The sequence below is a fragment of the Seriola dumerili genome, unplaced genomic scaffold (assembly GCF_002260705.1).
Source record: "Seriola dumerili isolate Sdu_G_001 unplaced genomic scaffold, Sdu_1.0 BDQW01000149.1, whole genome shotgun sequence".
NCBI lineage: Eukaryota > Metazoa > Chordata > Actinopteri > Carangiformes > Carangidae > Seriola > Seriola dumerili.
This window is the reverse complement of record NW_019174404.1, coordinates 453,725-470,883: the sequence shown is the minus strand read 5'-3', so window position 1 is coordinate 470,883 and position 17,159 is coordinate 453,725. Positions and strand designations below refer to the sequence as shown.

At 41.6% G+C, this 17,159-nt stretch overlaps 1 protein-coding gene across 1 annotated transcript in view; it reads right to left on the bottom strand.

Moving 5' to 3' along the window:
- slc4a11 (solute carrier family 4 member 11) overlaps nucleotides 1–17,159 on the bottom strand; it is a 73,689-nt gene that overhangs the window by 25,582 nt on the left and 30,948 nt on the right. Inside the window, exons 4-5 of the mRNA XM_022750893.1 lie at nucleotides 11,113–11,156; nucleotides 7,332–7,560 (exon numbers count right to left, since the gene is read on the bottom strand). Of these exons, the coding sequence (XP_022606614.1) occupies nucleotides 7,332–7,560; nucleotides 11,113–11,156 (273 nt within the window). The remainder of the gene's footprint in view (nucleotides 1–7,331; nucleotides 7,561–11,112; nucleotides 11,157–17,159) is intronic.

The window sequence follows — 17,159 nt, the reverse complement described above, 5'->3', positions numbered from 1 at the left end:
GGAATAAAGCTGACACGTGGGGTGGAAGAGAGTGAGAAACAGGCGGGAAGAAAAGGAGAAACAAGGGAGACACGGAGAGAGAGAAAAATAAAAGGAATGAGAAAGACCAGAAGAGAGAGCAAGATGGTGAAGACATGCAGAGAGAGAGAGAAAGGAGAAAATTCAAGCAAGAGAAATAGGGGCAAATAAGGACCTGGGGAATTAAAAAAGAAAAAAAAAAAATCATACAAAAAACAAAAAACATGACAAACAAGATGGAAAATGAGAGTGAAACGAGATGAAAAGAAGAGCGAGAGGGAGACAGAGGGAGGAGAGGGGACAGAGAAGTGAAGGAGATGGACTGGGATTCAATTCAATTAATGGCAGTAAGCCTGACAGCCATGTAATAATCAAAAACCATCCAATTTCTCATTGACGTCAGGGAGAGGAGAGAGAGAGAGAGACAGAGAAAAGAGAGAGAGATACAAACACAACACAACGAAGATGAAAAGACAAAGAGAGAAGAAAAAGAGGATGGAAAAGGATGTATGTGCAGAGGGTTCCCGTGGTTCCTCCACGCCAGCAGAGCAGGTGGCCAATGTCAAGACCGTCGCAGAGAAGCTAACACTGTTAGCTGTTAGCTAGCACATTAAAACCACTTCAGTTTTGTTGTGACAAATGTCTTTTCTGAGTGAGAGCGATTGTTTCGGCGCTGAGAGCAGCTCAACAGCCACATGACACCGTCAGCGCTCAGGGTTAAACATCATCATTACCTCGAGTGGGAAGTTTCTACAAAATTATTTATAAGGACCAAAACTAGCAGCACTTCCTGATTTTGTGACTAATCTATTCTAAAGCCTCCATTTATCATTTATGTGTCTGTTACATAAGATTTTATTCTCTACATATTTTCTCGATATATGATCAACAAATTGAGTTTTGTATGATGCAATGCATAAAAGAGGAAATCACGGTTCCTTAGTATCGAACATCTATTATTGTTTATGATTTTTCATACATTTGCTCTAACGGAGCGCAGCTTTAATTCGCTTCCTTATGACCGAACACATCCCACTGTGACGGTGTGGACCGGTCAGACTGGATCTGTCCTGGCAAAAATTTACTTCTGGTGTGACAGGAAGTTGCGCGTCGGATCGCCGTCACATACACAGTCTTGTGAAACACTTTACTGTCATAACTTTTTGTTACTGTCGTCGTCCTCACTATAACCGGGCATCGTCCTTCCTTTATCTGCTGCGTGTCTTACACACACTGTCAGTTTATGAGGTTCCTATAACCTTCACGTGAGGAGGATTTACTGCAGGACTATTGTATTAAACTGCATTAGTTTTACTTAGGTCTACATACTAAAATGGCAACTAAGTGTATTACACCAAGAGGATACGGCATATAAATAAAATCACACCCCTTCTCCTAAAATGAGGGACTTCGGATCTTGCGTGTCAAAGTTAAATAGGATTGAACTCTGCAAAGTCGTCCGGTGCGACTGACCCTCTTGCAAATGTCATTCCCTCCATCACCCTCACCCCCTCTAGTATGTGCTGATATATAGTGATCTCTAAACGGTCACGATCCTATAGGGGATAATAGAAAGAGAGGATGTAGAGTACGTTACATCACCGGCTGAGGTGAACAAACCTGACTTGAATATCAGAGTCGCTGCCTTTGTGATCAGTGTGATCAAGTGGGACACTAATTAAGACACGCACATTTGATACTTGTCATGTTACGTGAAGATTTCCGCACGGTTTCGTCAGCTTTCGCTATGCATCCACATGCAGAAAAGAGAGAGAGAAAAACAATCACAGATGTTCACACGCAGCATATCAAATGTGACAAACTTCAATGGAAAGTGATGAAAAAATATGAGGAAGGCCAGACTGGATGGCTGGATTGCCCCCCTTTGATCTTTGGTGATTCTTGGTGAATTCTTTAACTGGGTTATATCCCCACGGTTTGGTTGGGGGGGGGGGGGGGGGGGGAGCAGATTGCCATTTCTGTAAATCACATGAGGATAATGCAGTCTGTTACAAGTGAGAAGAGACGAATCAATAAATATGCTAAACCAGTCGAAAAACTGCAATGTCGTTCATATTTCCTCTGGTTGATGTGCCGGTCTAACATCAGCGGGAGGAGATCCACAGAGATTCATGGTTTCTCTGTCGGCGTGTGAAAGGGCCACGAGTCCTTTTTAGCAAGGAGACTCCTCACATTATGCTCAGAGGTGACCTCAATAAAACCTCCTGATCTTATGCTGCCTAGAAGATTAACTGTGGCCTCAACCATTGGTAAACCTGCCGGTGAATACACACACACACACACACACACACACACACACACACACACACATACACGCACAATGGGGAGTGATTGGTTGCCTTCAAAGCTTGGGCTGTGCAGGGCGCTTTGAAGGAGGTGATTAAAACACAGGAGGCCTCCATACAGCAGTGGCAGATGAAACACTTACTGTATATTGGGTATCCATCACAGCCAATCACAATGCAGCACACAGAGGCAATGTGGTCACATGCTGATGAGAGGGCCACTAGGACTGGGTCAACGGTGAAACCTTGTTATCTAGAGAGGCTGTCGTCCTAATCTTCTACCAGCTTGCATTAAAACAAATGACATAAATGGTGCATAAACCATCGCCCTACATGGATTTAGTATCAAAGTCAAGTATCGTATGTATGACAAAAACCGAATTACCTGAATATAAGATCCATTTTTTTTTCTACCAAAGACGTAACTCCAAAGCCAATGACACCCATTAAATTATTTGAATTTTATCCCTTTGATCTCAATCAAATTGATTTATTAATTTTGTCATTTTCAGCTGTTTTTTTGGGGGGTTTTTTTTCACGGAGCTTTACAAAAAGAGCTGATAACATTATGGGACAAGGAGTCCACTGGACGGAGAGGGCGTTGATTTGAGGAGCAGCTCAAGAGGCATCGATATCTATGACACGGGAGGGGATTGCTGGTGTCTGTAATCATTTGATGACTCAATGCATCGACCCAGTCCCGAGTGTGGAGGGGAACACAAACGGCATACTGATGGTGATTGGTACAGAAGCAAACCACTGATTGCAGCCTCACGGCGGCTGATGCTGACATTTTCATCCAATTAGCACAGCTTACCGTCATCAAAGAAAACGAAACTTTGAGACTTGTCTGCGTGGGGGAGAAGGACGAGAAGAACCAAAGAGGAGAGACCAGAGAGTCAGTTCAGTCACCTTTTCTGATCAACAGTTACTTAGATTTTATACAAACAGACACTCAAATACACACTGCGACCACACACACACACACACACACACACATATATATAGACACACATTCTGGTTAACAGGCACGCACATAAATATCTCTGCTGAACAGAAGCTTCATTTCCTGCCCTCCTTTACCTCATGCATATTAAATATTATATTCCAGAGAATATCCCTCAATGTCTCGTCTTTGTTGGGAGCAGAGAGATCTTATCTTGATTACCGTCTACAGGCTATTACCAAAAATTGGATTTTATCACCGATAGCAGCCGTGTGTCCAGCTACTGCAAAGAAACCCAAAGACGTCAATGAAGAGATCAAGACGAGAAAAATGACATGTGTGGCCACCATTTTTTTTTTTTTTTTTTTTTTCATGTGGTAAAGAGCTCGAATTAATGGCTTCAATTTAGTATTCTGATCATTCCCGCTGAATGTTACAGAGAGATTTTCACAGTGAAAAGTCACGCCGCCGGCCTGGAAAAGATATATTATTATAATGGAGAGGCAGAGTCGGCTGATTCAAAAATACACAGCACCTTTCCTGTTGAACGGAGCTAATTATTTCCAGAATATTTAGAGTACCTGTTGTCGGGGAGGAGAACATGTGTCTGCACAAAGTATGTTCTTTGGAAACAAGGAAATACAGATAAGTAATAAACCTCTTAGTTACACAGACGCTCATGCATTTTTGAAATCATTAGACAGGTTATATGAGAGCTGAAGGGCGAAAGGGTTAGAACATTTCTTAAGATAGTTTTGAACACATACAAGAAGGAGGTCTCACCTTTGCAGCTTTAAAAATAAAAATGTGACTGTTTTTCAGTTTGATTTGAGTTGGCAAAATAAGAATAAAAAAAATAAAAAATAAAAAAAGCAATAACACAGGAGAATTATGCAAATGGAGACGAAGTGGAGAGCCGGCGAGATCGATCAAAGGTGACAGCAATTTAGGAAGAAATTATGGCACAGTCATCACAAACAGGGCACACAATCAGCAGCGCACACAGCACCGAGCACTGTAGCTGCAAACAGCACCACAGAGGAAGAGAGGGAAATACAATTATACAGAACATCATTACTCAAAATATTGACAATTATTCATGGTGTGGCAGCCGCTCATCACTTTGTAAGCAACGTCATCATCTTCAGCGTCTTATAATCATATATATGTTTAGATAAAGTACGTTAAAGGCTGATGTAGGTTTTATTTTTTTACTTATTAGAAGCAGGTTTAGTGACTTAAGTAATATTATTATCAATGCATTGCATCATCAGCAGTGTTGTTCATTATTCTTCTGCACAGCGACAGCACTGTGCTCCTCCACCGAATCCCAAGACAAAAGTGAGTAAAAAAAAAAAAAGAGACACAGCACAAGTTGGCCTCCAAAAATCGTCCTCTGTACAAGTTGGAGCAGGACTAATTATCTCTGTGGGCTTTCATCTTTTTCATTTCTGTAATTCTCTGTTCTTTCTGTGCCTGTTATAATCTCGCCCTGTTCTCTTTATCTCACAGCTGTACAGTATTACGCTCCAAATGAGCTGGTCCGCTCGCCATCCGTATCACCCCGCTGTGGCAGAGCGAACGCAGATATGACAGAAATTAATACCTGAAGAGATGCGTCCCCGGCGATAACGCACTCACTTCTCTCCCCTGACACGAGAGTTTCACGTGTGAATGTTCACGGTTTTTAATTCGGGGAAACCTACCGGAGACGCCGGGATTCTTACTCTGAACTCACACCTAAACAACACACTGAGGAGAGAGAGAGAGAGAGAGAGAGAGAGAGAAAAACAAGAGATCCGCCTTTTGAAGTGTTGCACATTCTTATGTAATAATTAAAATTTACATAATTAAAGAGCCGTAGTTAACCGGAATCCGTACGCTGCACAATGTCTAAGATAAATGCTTCATATTCATTACTGTCTTTTCTGCTGCTTCTCTAAATATTTCTTTGTGTCACATCCATCTGTAAATATGATTGAGTAGCTGCAGCACAGTGGCGCTGCTCATTTGCACTTTTCAAACTGTAAATCTTAGCCGTCTTTATTTGTTGCATAATTGTACAATTGTTACATCATTCATCCTCAGCACAATTAATTATCACCCAATTCTCATCTACTATTATCCTGTTCCTTCTGGTGCAACTAATTAATTTCCCAAGAGTGATAACACAAGTTTCAGCTGATTTAAAACACTGCTTATTGTTGCACAATATATGCAAGTAAAATATTACTGTATCTCCATGGTTTAAAGATGCAGTATATGATAATATTTACCACATCTTAATTTGTGAAAACTTTATAAACAAAGCAACACAGTGCTATCATATGATGATACGTGCAGATATTAGTTTTGTGAACCAACTATAACTGTCAATCTATGGCTGTAAATAACTTTTGTTTTATAATAAACCTCTAAAAGCTCAAATTGATTTTCAAATCAGGCCAGACCTGCACTGGAAGCCTTTTTGTTAAGATGGCAGCCACAAAAAGAAAAAAGAAAAAAGAAGAAGAAGAAGAAGAAGCACCCTCCTCCTCCTCCTTTGCCTCTTCATGGGGTATTCTGGGAGAGAAAGAGTCAAGTAGCAGCAGCCACCACAGCTTGAGAGTCTCAGAGAGCCATTTGAAAAGCTAAGTGAGTGATCGATGACAGAAGTCAATTATCACCTCGCCGATCTGTCAGAGGCGGCTGTGCAGGGCGAGCTCGCACACCGCCCACCTCTGACTAACCATCAACAACTGCGGACACCGGCCTCGCCAGACAGAGAAAACACTGGACACGTACAGATGGGCGACAGATTAGAGGAGGAACCGACAGAAAGTGTCTCAGTGGAGGTGTTGGGCCACCGCGAGCCTCCGGGGCGGCTTGAGCTTCAGTGACCCTTTACATACACTCTTCAAGTGTAACTCCACCGGAGGGGATGAGCGCCATGGCGTCTTCCCGAAATATATTCCCTCGTGACGCTTTCAACAAACATTTCATATCTAGACAAAATGTGATGATTAAAAAAATGTATATATCACCAATTCTTTGTGTCTTTAACTGGGAGGAAAGAGAAGTTTGATTCGCCAGATAACTGCTTCTGTAAATGCGGCATTCAGTGCAGCTTGTGGCGGAGGAAGAAGGATTCAACAATGGCTACATACTGTTATGTAAGAGGGCGGATTTTCTCCTGCTCTAATGGGCTGAGGAGATTCGCCTTAACCAAGAGGCTTTGCTCTTACTCAGCCAAAAGGACCTGTGCTGAATGTGACAGGGAAGAAGTCCAAATAGCAAGATTAATGTGTATGCGGCTCATGTGTGCGCAAGCAAAAACTATTGCAATAATAATGAATATCATTGCAGGTTTTGGCAGTCTTCTGAATTTCAATAAAAAGCCTTTGTTTCCCCCCCTGAAATATGAAACAAAAAATGTTTAACTGATTTAACATTTTGCTGCATTTAAATGGCACCTGGTTGCAACAGAGAAGCAAATAAACCAAAAAACATTTTCAATTATCTGAGGAACAGTGCAGCACAGCTCAGCCATGAACAGGAAGCAGGATTCTGTTCGCCTTGATTGTCAGCCGTGTTGTTCTCCGCGGAGTTTGTATCTGGATGTGTGTGTGTGTGTGTGTGTGTGTGTGTATCTGCACGTAGGATAACCTCTTAACAGTTTTCCTGGGAAACGTTTGATGTCTGCACGTGTAAATGGTTGCCACGGCGACTCAGCACACTGAGCTTTATTTGCGTCCACTTAACAAAGCCTCGGGGCAAATGGACGGCCTCGGTTCAAACATCACAAACTCTCTTTTGGGTCTTTAAAAGCGTTTTTTGGTCCATCTCTCAGATCTATCTGACAATTCTGCTCCTGAGCGTGAGGAAGCTGTTCTTCATGTCGGAGTCGACATGTGCAGACGTGAGATGCTTTTAGGTCAGGGGTCAGATGTTGTGGGGTCTTAAGTCTACAAGTTCTCTGTCATATTGTGTTTTTTTTATTTGTGTGTGTGGGTGAGCGCATATTCACACATGTTGCTACATGCCGGTTCACACAAGCGCGTGGACGGGGTCCCTTTGCTTACCGTTGACCTCCTGGGCGCCCGCGTCTGTGAAAAGCATGCTCATCACCTCCTCGAAGTTGCAGCTGGGCTCGGACGAGTGGCTGTCCTGACCCACGTGGTGCAACATTCTCTTCAGGACGTCGTCCAGGGAGGCAGCCGTCTCATCCAGCAGGATACTGGCCCTCGCCAGGAAGCCATCCAGGTCCCGGTGCGCCCGGACCTCCTCCTCAAAGTTCATCAGCTTCACATACTGTGGAGGAGAGACGAGGAGAGAATTCTTATCTCACATTGGTTGTGTGTTTGCCGTGGTTTATGTATTTCTAAACTTGCTAACCTCTGTAATTCTTAGGAGCCTTTAACTTGACATTTCTTATAGGACAATCAAAGAAATGTAATCTCTGTAAAGCTTTGCAGACACTGAATAGATTAAGCCTGATTTTATCCCCACATAATTTCCCAAATGTTGCCGTTCTTGTTGCTTTGTCACCGTGTTTGTGACTCTGTGGCTGTGTGTCACGGATGCAGCTATGTGGCTAACAAGCTACCCACGCTGCCCTTCCCAGTCAGAGCCTACGAAGCTCTGTTCGGTTAACGCTTTATCCAACCAGCTCAAACGGGCTGTCAGTGGGCAACGATGTGAATCATTGAATAAATTGGAGATGTGGCTGCAGATTTTCGGAGGTCTGGAACCAGGCTACAAAGCCACCAATGCAAGCTTAAGATTTTAAGTTTCTTCATGTAGCACAGCAGCTCCAGTGGGCCTGAATCTTAAGATCCACGGGTGAAGAGCAAGAGCCATTTATATCAGGAAACGTCTGATTGGGTCTACACTACAGCTGGTGAGAGCGCCCTAGAGCTTTGACCTTAAAGTATCCTTCCACACTACCCCCGCTGAGGCAAATAGTGCAGTTTTTCAAACACCCCTCACCCCTCCAGAGTTCATCAGAATGGGACCGCTGGTGTCTGAGAATTACCTGAATCACAGACGAATGGACAGAAAGATGAACACAGCTCGATTAAGAGCTCAGACATCCACCGGTCCTCCATTTAATTGATCGCGTGATTGACAGAAATTCTGAAGCTGAGTGGATTCCCTGCTGTTCTTTTTAAAATAGAACAAGAACCGAGCAGCGGGGCCACGTCTAGAGCCTTTGGAGCTATTTGTGTGTGGAGCTCTATAAATAAATGTGATTTTTGTTTTGTTTGTCCTGTCAAGCCTTAGGTGTGACGGTCTTTTTAACCTCAGGCGATTAAAAGGTTAAGAATAAACTGAACTCATTTGGCATTGATTGAGACTTATTTCTAGTCGTCTGGCACCGTGCAAAATGTGTGGTCTTGTGCTTCGTGCGTGGGGGACGGAGCATCGGGACAGAGTTCAATTGTGGGGAGATTTCTTGAGCTGTTAATATAGAAAATGAAAAAGGACGCAGCTGTTGCGGAAACAAAACCATATCAAAATTAATTCTAAATATAGAGCAATCCAAATAAACAAGAGCCATAACAAAATTCTTGGCGGGGGAAGTTCTGTATGTGAGCATGTGAGAATGATAAAAAACAGAAGGAGAGCGCAAACAAACAGAACTGTAATACAGAATGGGGAGATTAGTAGAGAGAACCAGGCAAGCTGTTGGCAAGAACATGGCACAACAAACTGAATCTCTGACAGGCTTGATCTGAGGAAGTCAGACTCTTGACAGCCCTGGTCACCAGTTTAAACCTCTGCCCTCTGGGTGCTGCTGTAAACTCCCTCGACAGTGGAGGTAGAGAAACATCGCCAGTGCAACACACACACAAATCTGTTGATGTTATTTTAATTTTGAAGGCATTACCCTGCAGAGTGGTCGCTTGCACAGATCAGTCCACAATTTCACAGAATTTATTGCAGGTGAACAGAGATCTGAGACAGAACTTGTAGTTATCGGTGCAAATGCACAGAGAGGGAAGCGTTGCATCAATTTAGTTGTTAGTTCGAAGTTTCTGAGTCTTTTGATCCACATCATTTTAGGATATTCCCGCAGTATAACCCTCCATCACCAGCAAGCCTGTTTACTGTAATTCTCTCTTGTCTGGTCTACCCTGGAAAGCCTGAGATAAAACTGCAGGGTTGGGGTCCAGAGGCAGAGCACACATTACACCTGTTTTAAAGTCCTGTCACTGAGAGCAGACTTTAAAGCACCGAATCCCTCAACTTGCTGATTTAAAGTACGTCTTCAGCGCCAGTATATGCTAATACCAAATGTTCCTCTGATGGTATTCTGGTCTCTGGGCCAGGACTAAGACTTACAGGAAGCAGCTTACCTCTGGACCAGCAGACAACAGGATTTGAGGGGCTTTAAGTCATACATTTTAAGCTAAGAATTCACCTGGTGAATCCATTCAGATCGACCTTAGAAATACATTCAAATATTCTCACAGTAACAAACCTTTTTGTCTATCTTTTGTGTTATTGTTTGATCTATTGATATGTCAGTCGTCTACTATGTTACATATGTTGTAAAGCATATGTTTCAGGGCAGGTCGGTATGAAAATAAAGGTTGATTTGATGTGATTTTTGAGTCCCTCCTCTCTGACTGAACGTAACGTGACAATCAATGAAATCAGCTGCTATTGTGTTTGTTTGGAAGGAAACATGCAGACAGGTCACAGGTCTCTCCACGCCACACGAATGAAGACGTCTGGCTGAAATGGCTCAAAGTGCTCATTCAAAAGAATTAATTAAGATCGCAGAAGAATGACGTAGAAAATGAGAAATGGTAAACACATAAAACCTCAGGGTGGATGTTAAGAGACACACATCTCTACAGCTGGAGAGCAATTCTCAACATCCTAAAACGCCAAAAAAACTGGATCAGCAAACAATAATGATGCAATTTGGATTTTCTACGTGTGAAATCAACGTCAGCATGGTCCAGGTATATTTTACATCTTCAGATTTAAAACGCCTCATCATGTGAAATGCGACGTGTGTTAAAGCCAGCTGTTGCATAATCCATCATAAATGTGTCAATGCCTTCGATGAAACACTAAAACCAAACGTATGAGCCAGTCACCAGCGGAGAGGCATGGAAACATAAACGGCAGCGGACAGCAGTTTCACAGAAGATATACACACCGACGGCTGAGTTATTCAGCTGCCGAGCATATCTCACATAGGTTGTATTGATTTTTACGAACACCAGTGTACTTCAGTGTGTGTGCTTTGTAGCTGCGGGCTATTAAAAGTGTGCAGGAAAATATAAGTAGAAAGCTTGTGAAGTTATCTTGATTAGGACATCCAGTGATGTGATAAAGCTTTGCATGAGTTCAGTCAGGAAGACTATAAATTATCTCCTCTGGTCTTTCCACCTCATCATCATTACGTCATCCAAAATGCTGTCTGTACCCTGGCGTACTTTAAGTTTAAACATATTAAGGAGGCGCTACCCATTTGGTGCACAACTGCTAAACTACTTTGGGGAAGATCTCTAATAAATTTAGCCATCATCCCGCCAACCGGCTGTATGTTCAACTCGCTGAGGCTGAGAATTATTTCTCTCATAAATATGCAGAAGTTTCAAATGAAGTCGATTCCAAAGTTTTGCACAATATTTATTTGTTCCACTGCCACGATTAAAACTTTCGGTGCTCTGCAGCTTCTTTTTACAGGCTGTTCTTCCAGACTTTAGGTGCATAACTTACATCTTGTCACTAAATCAGAGCAGTTAACCGAGCTGCAGTCGGTTCTGAAGCTCAAGTCAAAATTCACCTTTTTCTTTTTAGTAATATTGCAGTACATTTGATTCAGTGAACATTTACACTTACCCTTCTTGACGTGTTCAGTAACACACAACCAGAGTCATCAGTGTCTGAGGAAAACAACACAAAAACGTTACAATTACACTTTGAAAGAATTTGCACTGTGATGAAATATCGTCATATATTGTATGTTGTCCTGATGCACAGTAGAAGCTTTCACATGTGCAGACAGCAGGGAAGTTAAGACGTATCATTGGTGCCATTCAATCTCCTGGACATTAATAACCAAGAGGTGACAGCTGTTGTCGCTGGATCTATTGGGCTGCCCACGTCTTTCTATAATGTATCCCAAACAGATGGCGCAGAATCTTCTGTGTTGTTCAAATGAAACAACAAAACAAGTAACATATGGTGTGAAAAAGTCGATCTATAATCTATCATCATCATCATCAAAAAAAAAAACACCCCCAGACTGCAAAACACAAACAAAAAGTGAGTTTGAATTTGAGCGAAGTCTGCATCAAAATGTGTAATTTGTTTGTTAAAATGATCACTACACAGTGTGTGAGGGAATCCATCCAACATCCAACATTACATTCTCAAATTCACTTCTTTCTCATAATCACAACAACAAACTACAGACCCGATCCGGCCTGAAGCGGCTGCAGATATTTGGTATTATTGGTGGATCTGAGCCACTTATTTTCACCTGTGCTTGTGGGTCTGTAACAGAAACCAAAACCATTCTAGATCCAGAATGTATAACCCCTTCATAAATTAAACATGGGGTTTAATTATGCAGCACGGTTATCACTTCAGTTCTTAATATTCCAAAATGGGCCAAACAATTCGTCACCTTTGGGAACCAAGGGGTGACATCTGGCTGCCAGCCTGGTAACCATTTATAAAAATGACATTTCCAAACATTTTATTACTGGTACGACTGAAACTTTTGGGGACATTTAATGCCGTTATCAAAAAGCCAACAGTAGAGGGATGATAGGAAGCGAGGCAGAGCGGCTCATGACCTCAGTTTTCAAACAATATACCAGCATTTACTTTTGTAAAATCAGAATATTACAAGTTAAAATGCATTATCCTTTTAATGCTAATCTGTAGTAACATGGTAATTATAATGTTCTGCATTTGCATTTCAAAGCATTTTTAACCAACAGGGCATTCATTACTGATGGTGAAAGGTCTGCAAAAAAAAAAGAAAAAAGATCACAAGTAACATCCCCTCAGCCTGTAAAGAAAAGAAGCCTGAGACCCTTTTTCTAATAGTGATGAAAATGTCAAGAGGCAAGTCTCTAAATGCTCTCATTGAACAGGGATTGGAAGTTCTCTGCTGATAAGGCTTTAACACACACGTCTATGGAGCCGAGGCGAATGTTCAGATAAAGTACAAAGGTCTGGATTCTCCCAGTATGGAGAAGAAAAAAAACAAGGAAGAACCTTTTATGTTAGAAAACAATATGGGGACAAACGTAGGGGCTGAGGTTTTCAACACACTTCAGGACCCATAACTAGCAGGCTGTCAGTACCCTGCTGACTCTCATAAAACAGTGCGCCACCACCATTACATAACGCAGTTATCGCAGTTTACTGTGGGGAGGACGTTATTAGGTTACCATGGGCTTTCCTCCTCTGCTCCGCGTGATGCACTGTGTCGGCTCCGTCTGGAAATCAATCAGTGCTTAACTCCACCCTCCAGCAATGGAAAAGCAAGGACGCCCCCCCCCCCCACCCTTCCTTTAACAAGCCAATAAGCCTCAGGAAAGCGCCAGGATATCATAATATCAATAATCCAGCCACAAGTGAACATGTTTGAGTCTGCAGAAAAAGGGACGGTGGGGGCTTTCATCGCCACACCAAACACCTTGCCATCATAAAACCCTGCAGGCAGTGGAGGAAGAAAGAGAGCCCCAACCCCTACCTCTGTATGATGAGACTATGGCAGGGGGCACGTGTCGTGTGCAGTGGATTTGGTTCATCAAAGCCTCACAATCAAAAAGCACACGGCTGGGCTGATCCGCTCCCAGAGGGGAGAGGGAGCTGCAGCTCTAATTGCTGTCAGGCTGCAGCCGTAAGGAGATATTCATATATTCATATAAGATTACCTCGTCCCCAACGATCACCTCTTCCTAATGGCCTCTGTACGTCTCAATATACCGTCTGGTTTAAAGTAATCCAGGAGAGTTTCAGGGTTTAGGATTAGAGAGAGGAAGTGTTAAAATGTGACACAGGCTTGTTTCCCTGCTCGGTTCCTTGTTTGATCAATGTGGCACTATAACTGTTGATTATATTCAGTCGGCCACAAGTGTTATGTAATCCCAGATTGGAGTGTTGTATTATTTTAGTCATTAAGGGTTGCAGGGTGGTGACTGACGATGACTAAATTACCGAGTGATAGGAGAGATCTTGTATCCAAACAGGCTCAAGTGTCCTTGCCTTGGGGTCGGGCTGTGTGTTTGAAACAGTGCACGCATTTCAAATGTGTCTGAAATCAAAAATAATTGGTTTGAAGGTGTGGAAATATGGAAAAATATGAAGCTGTGGTATCAAAATACATTTCACAGCCACCTCCAAAAACTCTGCCTTGCGCATTTGATGCACTCAGGTTATGTCACTTGGTAAAATCTCTATGAACCAGTAGGGATGCACCAATCAGATCAGTGTCGGGGCCGATACGGACCTTGTTAAGTCGATTTCTCTCGATCGGCTGGAGGTGATAAATCCACATTAGAATGAATGTGTAAAATATTCCATTTTTACATAAAACAAGAAATTGTTGCAGCTTGTTAAATGTCAACATTTGCTGTAAACACCCTGATGTTTGGTAGAGATGCACCTTCACCTTTAACGGACGACTCATGATTAACAAGAGAAGTATCGTTATCGGTTTAAAAACTGCTTTTATGGGTGAAATCATTAAAGAGTTACGTGTCATTATAAACTTCTATGTTTCCATTATGCCGTGCTACATGAAGCCCTGGCCCCATGTTACTTTACATTAAAATATCCTGAGCTCTGCAGAGTGTGTTAAAAATCAACTATATCCTGAGTTGAGGTTTTAGAATTGGTATCACAGGAGAATAAGTGGAATTGATGGAGCCCTATACATGAGCGCACTGTGATATAAACACACATTTTACACCTAATGTACTCATTCAGTAACATTCTTCATCAATTACAGCCGAGCAGCACGGAGGGGGGGGGGGAGGCAGATAAAGTGGATGTAAAGTGGTTACTTTATCTAATTTCATGCAAAACTAATGTATTTAGCTTTTGTTTACAGTAGGAATTTGACAGTCCCTCTGACAAATTTAGAATCATTAAAAAGCAGCGCCTATATCATTTAAAATTACCTGTAATTTTCCCTGCGATATTCCGGCAGAAATGGAAAAACTTTTTAAATTCAGAGGCACTATCACAAGCCCTGGTGAAAACCTGTGACCTTGGCGAACAAATGTCCTTGCAACTGTATGAATATTTTAGAAGGCGGCTTCTCAGGCAGCTCTAACTTCCAGGCTGTTATCGACCCAAGAAAGTATTTTTGTATGAAAATACAATTTGATGTCCTAACGTGTAGGAGCAACACCAACGCCGTCTCCATGATGAGTTGTATTTCATTTACTGCAGATTTCTCATCCTTAAATAGTGAAATCTTTCCACGGTAAATGATGAAGTAAAGGAAATGTATTGGTCAGTTCATTCTCTATGTGCATTCATAAAACAAACTCCACTCAGGGTTTTCAAGGTCGAGTAATGACCTCGGTCGAAGCCTAAATCCTCATGTTTCCAGTGTGAGGGACGGCTGTCTTCCTAACGACTTTACCACTTCAGTATTCAGCCAAATTGATTGAACTGAAATGGAAGTGAGCCCAGCACTGTCAGAAATATAATCATGAAATCAATTCTATTTATGGAGAGTGTTTGACAGCTTTATGACAAAGTTCTCTGAAGAGGGAAGAATGGATAAGATCATGTCAAAACGATAAAAAAAAACAAAAAAAAACAGTGGAAGACAAACAAACAACATCCTTGTATTATCAGCTGACAGCATTTTTAGAGAGCCCTTCAATTTGTAATCATCAACACTCACTTGAATAACTGCCATCAATCACTTTGTTTGATTTTTGCCAGATGCCACTTATAGACCAATACTGAGCACACGAGTGAAACCAGTACGACTCTACAGCTGCAGCAGCTCTGTGAGGTCATACATAGGCACACCAGTGCTTTGACCTCAATGCTAAAGTCAACATGCTAATATGCTCACAACGACATGAATTGTCTCCCAATTCAGGGGCCGCATGACAGCCAATACAAACTACAGCTGAGGCTGATGGGAATGTCAATTTTATAGCTATTTGGTCATAAACCAAGGTATTGGAGGATCAAAATTTGTACTTACTACGGCAATAAATAAAAAGTTATGTGATCACGACAATTATTAGAATTCATCCTGAGGGGGAACATGAATGTGTGAACCACATCTCATGGCAGTTTATCCAATATTTGTCCAGACATCTCGCTTAAAACCAACAAATGAAAACCTCACGGCGGCGCTAGAGAACATGAAACTCTTGAGGGTCCATCATCTGGAAACCATGAACTTCAGGACAAGACTTCGTGCCAGTCTAACAAGTAGATGTTGAGAAATATCGCTTCGAACTTCCTCTCGGCAGCATGGATACCTGTGCCAAATTTCATGGCCAACCATCCAGTAGTTGTCGAGGTATTTCACTATAAAATAGATATTTTAGGTGGAATTATTTTCTTGATTTTCTTGTCGTCTCATCGTCACTTTGCTTTGATGACACTAACAACCCCCGACAGGCAGCTGAAGGTGAATCTAACGCATATATGTGGCATTTTGGTTCTGGCATGTTTTCCTGTTCATAATTGATTTCCTCTTGAATTATTGTTAAAAGTCAGTAAAAAAAAAAAAAAAAAATCATCATTTCCTACATGGTTCAAATTTGACATTCAACACACACAAACTTTGTCCTATTGAGCATTTTAGCTGAACTAAAAACGGGGGGGAAAAAAGAAAAGAAAATGAACCTAGAAAATGCATGGTACATTGCCAATAGTTGTTTTGAAGTGTTTTAGGGTGAATGGATCATTTACCGCTGATGTTACATTTCACATTTTCTCTCTCATCTCGCTCGAGTCAGTCATATATTTTTCCTTTATTCTGACAGAGAAGACAAACCTTGTGTTGTCCCATGTTTTGCCGCCATAAGTCACTCTATCATTAAAATGTGCTTCTGCTTGGCTCATTTCTAAGATGGAGATGAAGGTTTTGTTTTTGTTTTTATATATATATATATATATATATATAGTACATCTTTATGCGTACACAATTTGTATGAGGGGAAACTCAAAAGCTTAAGTTTGACGACTAAAAAATCAAAAAAACGTTTATATAGTTGTCTCCGTAGAAAGTATAGAATATATTTTTCTATCTCTATGAACTCAGATCGGCACATGAGGAAGAAGAATTGAGTGTTTCAAAGATGAATCCTCATTTTCATCTGGATGTTGATGGCACTGTGGTAAAAAGAAGACAACTGCAGCTCTACTTTGGAGGCGGAGCTCGTATTTGGGACATAAAATCAAAAATGCTCTTTAAATAACTCGGCTGTTGGAAGCCACTACAAAATGCATCTTTAGTATGGTGCAGTTAAATATCCAACAGGCACAATATCATAAAGGTCAAGATTGAATACTGTCCCAGGAACCAGGCTGGCAAGACACCAGAATTATAAAGCATCCGAAGCGTGACTTCATTTCTCATGAAAGAAGCCACTGTTAAATACAGAGGAAGAAATGAATTAATTACAACAGACAGATGTTTTTCAAATTAGATTTAGGTAGGAGCTGCTGTGTCTGGCTCTGATGTAATCACTGAGCTATTTGGTTTTCCAAACCACTGCTTATTTAGCCAGACAGGATGTGATTAAAAGTCCTGTTCAGAGTCTTACATTGATTTGATATGGTGGACATATTCAACAGTGGCCTGCTGATGTGGAATAATAGGATAACATAATAATTTGTGACATAAATTAAAAGCAGAAACTGGCACGCAAACAGCTAATGACACT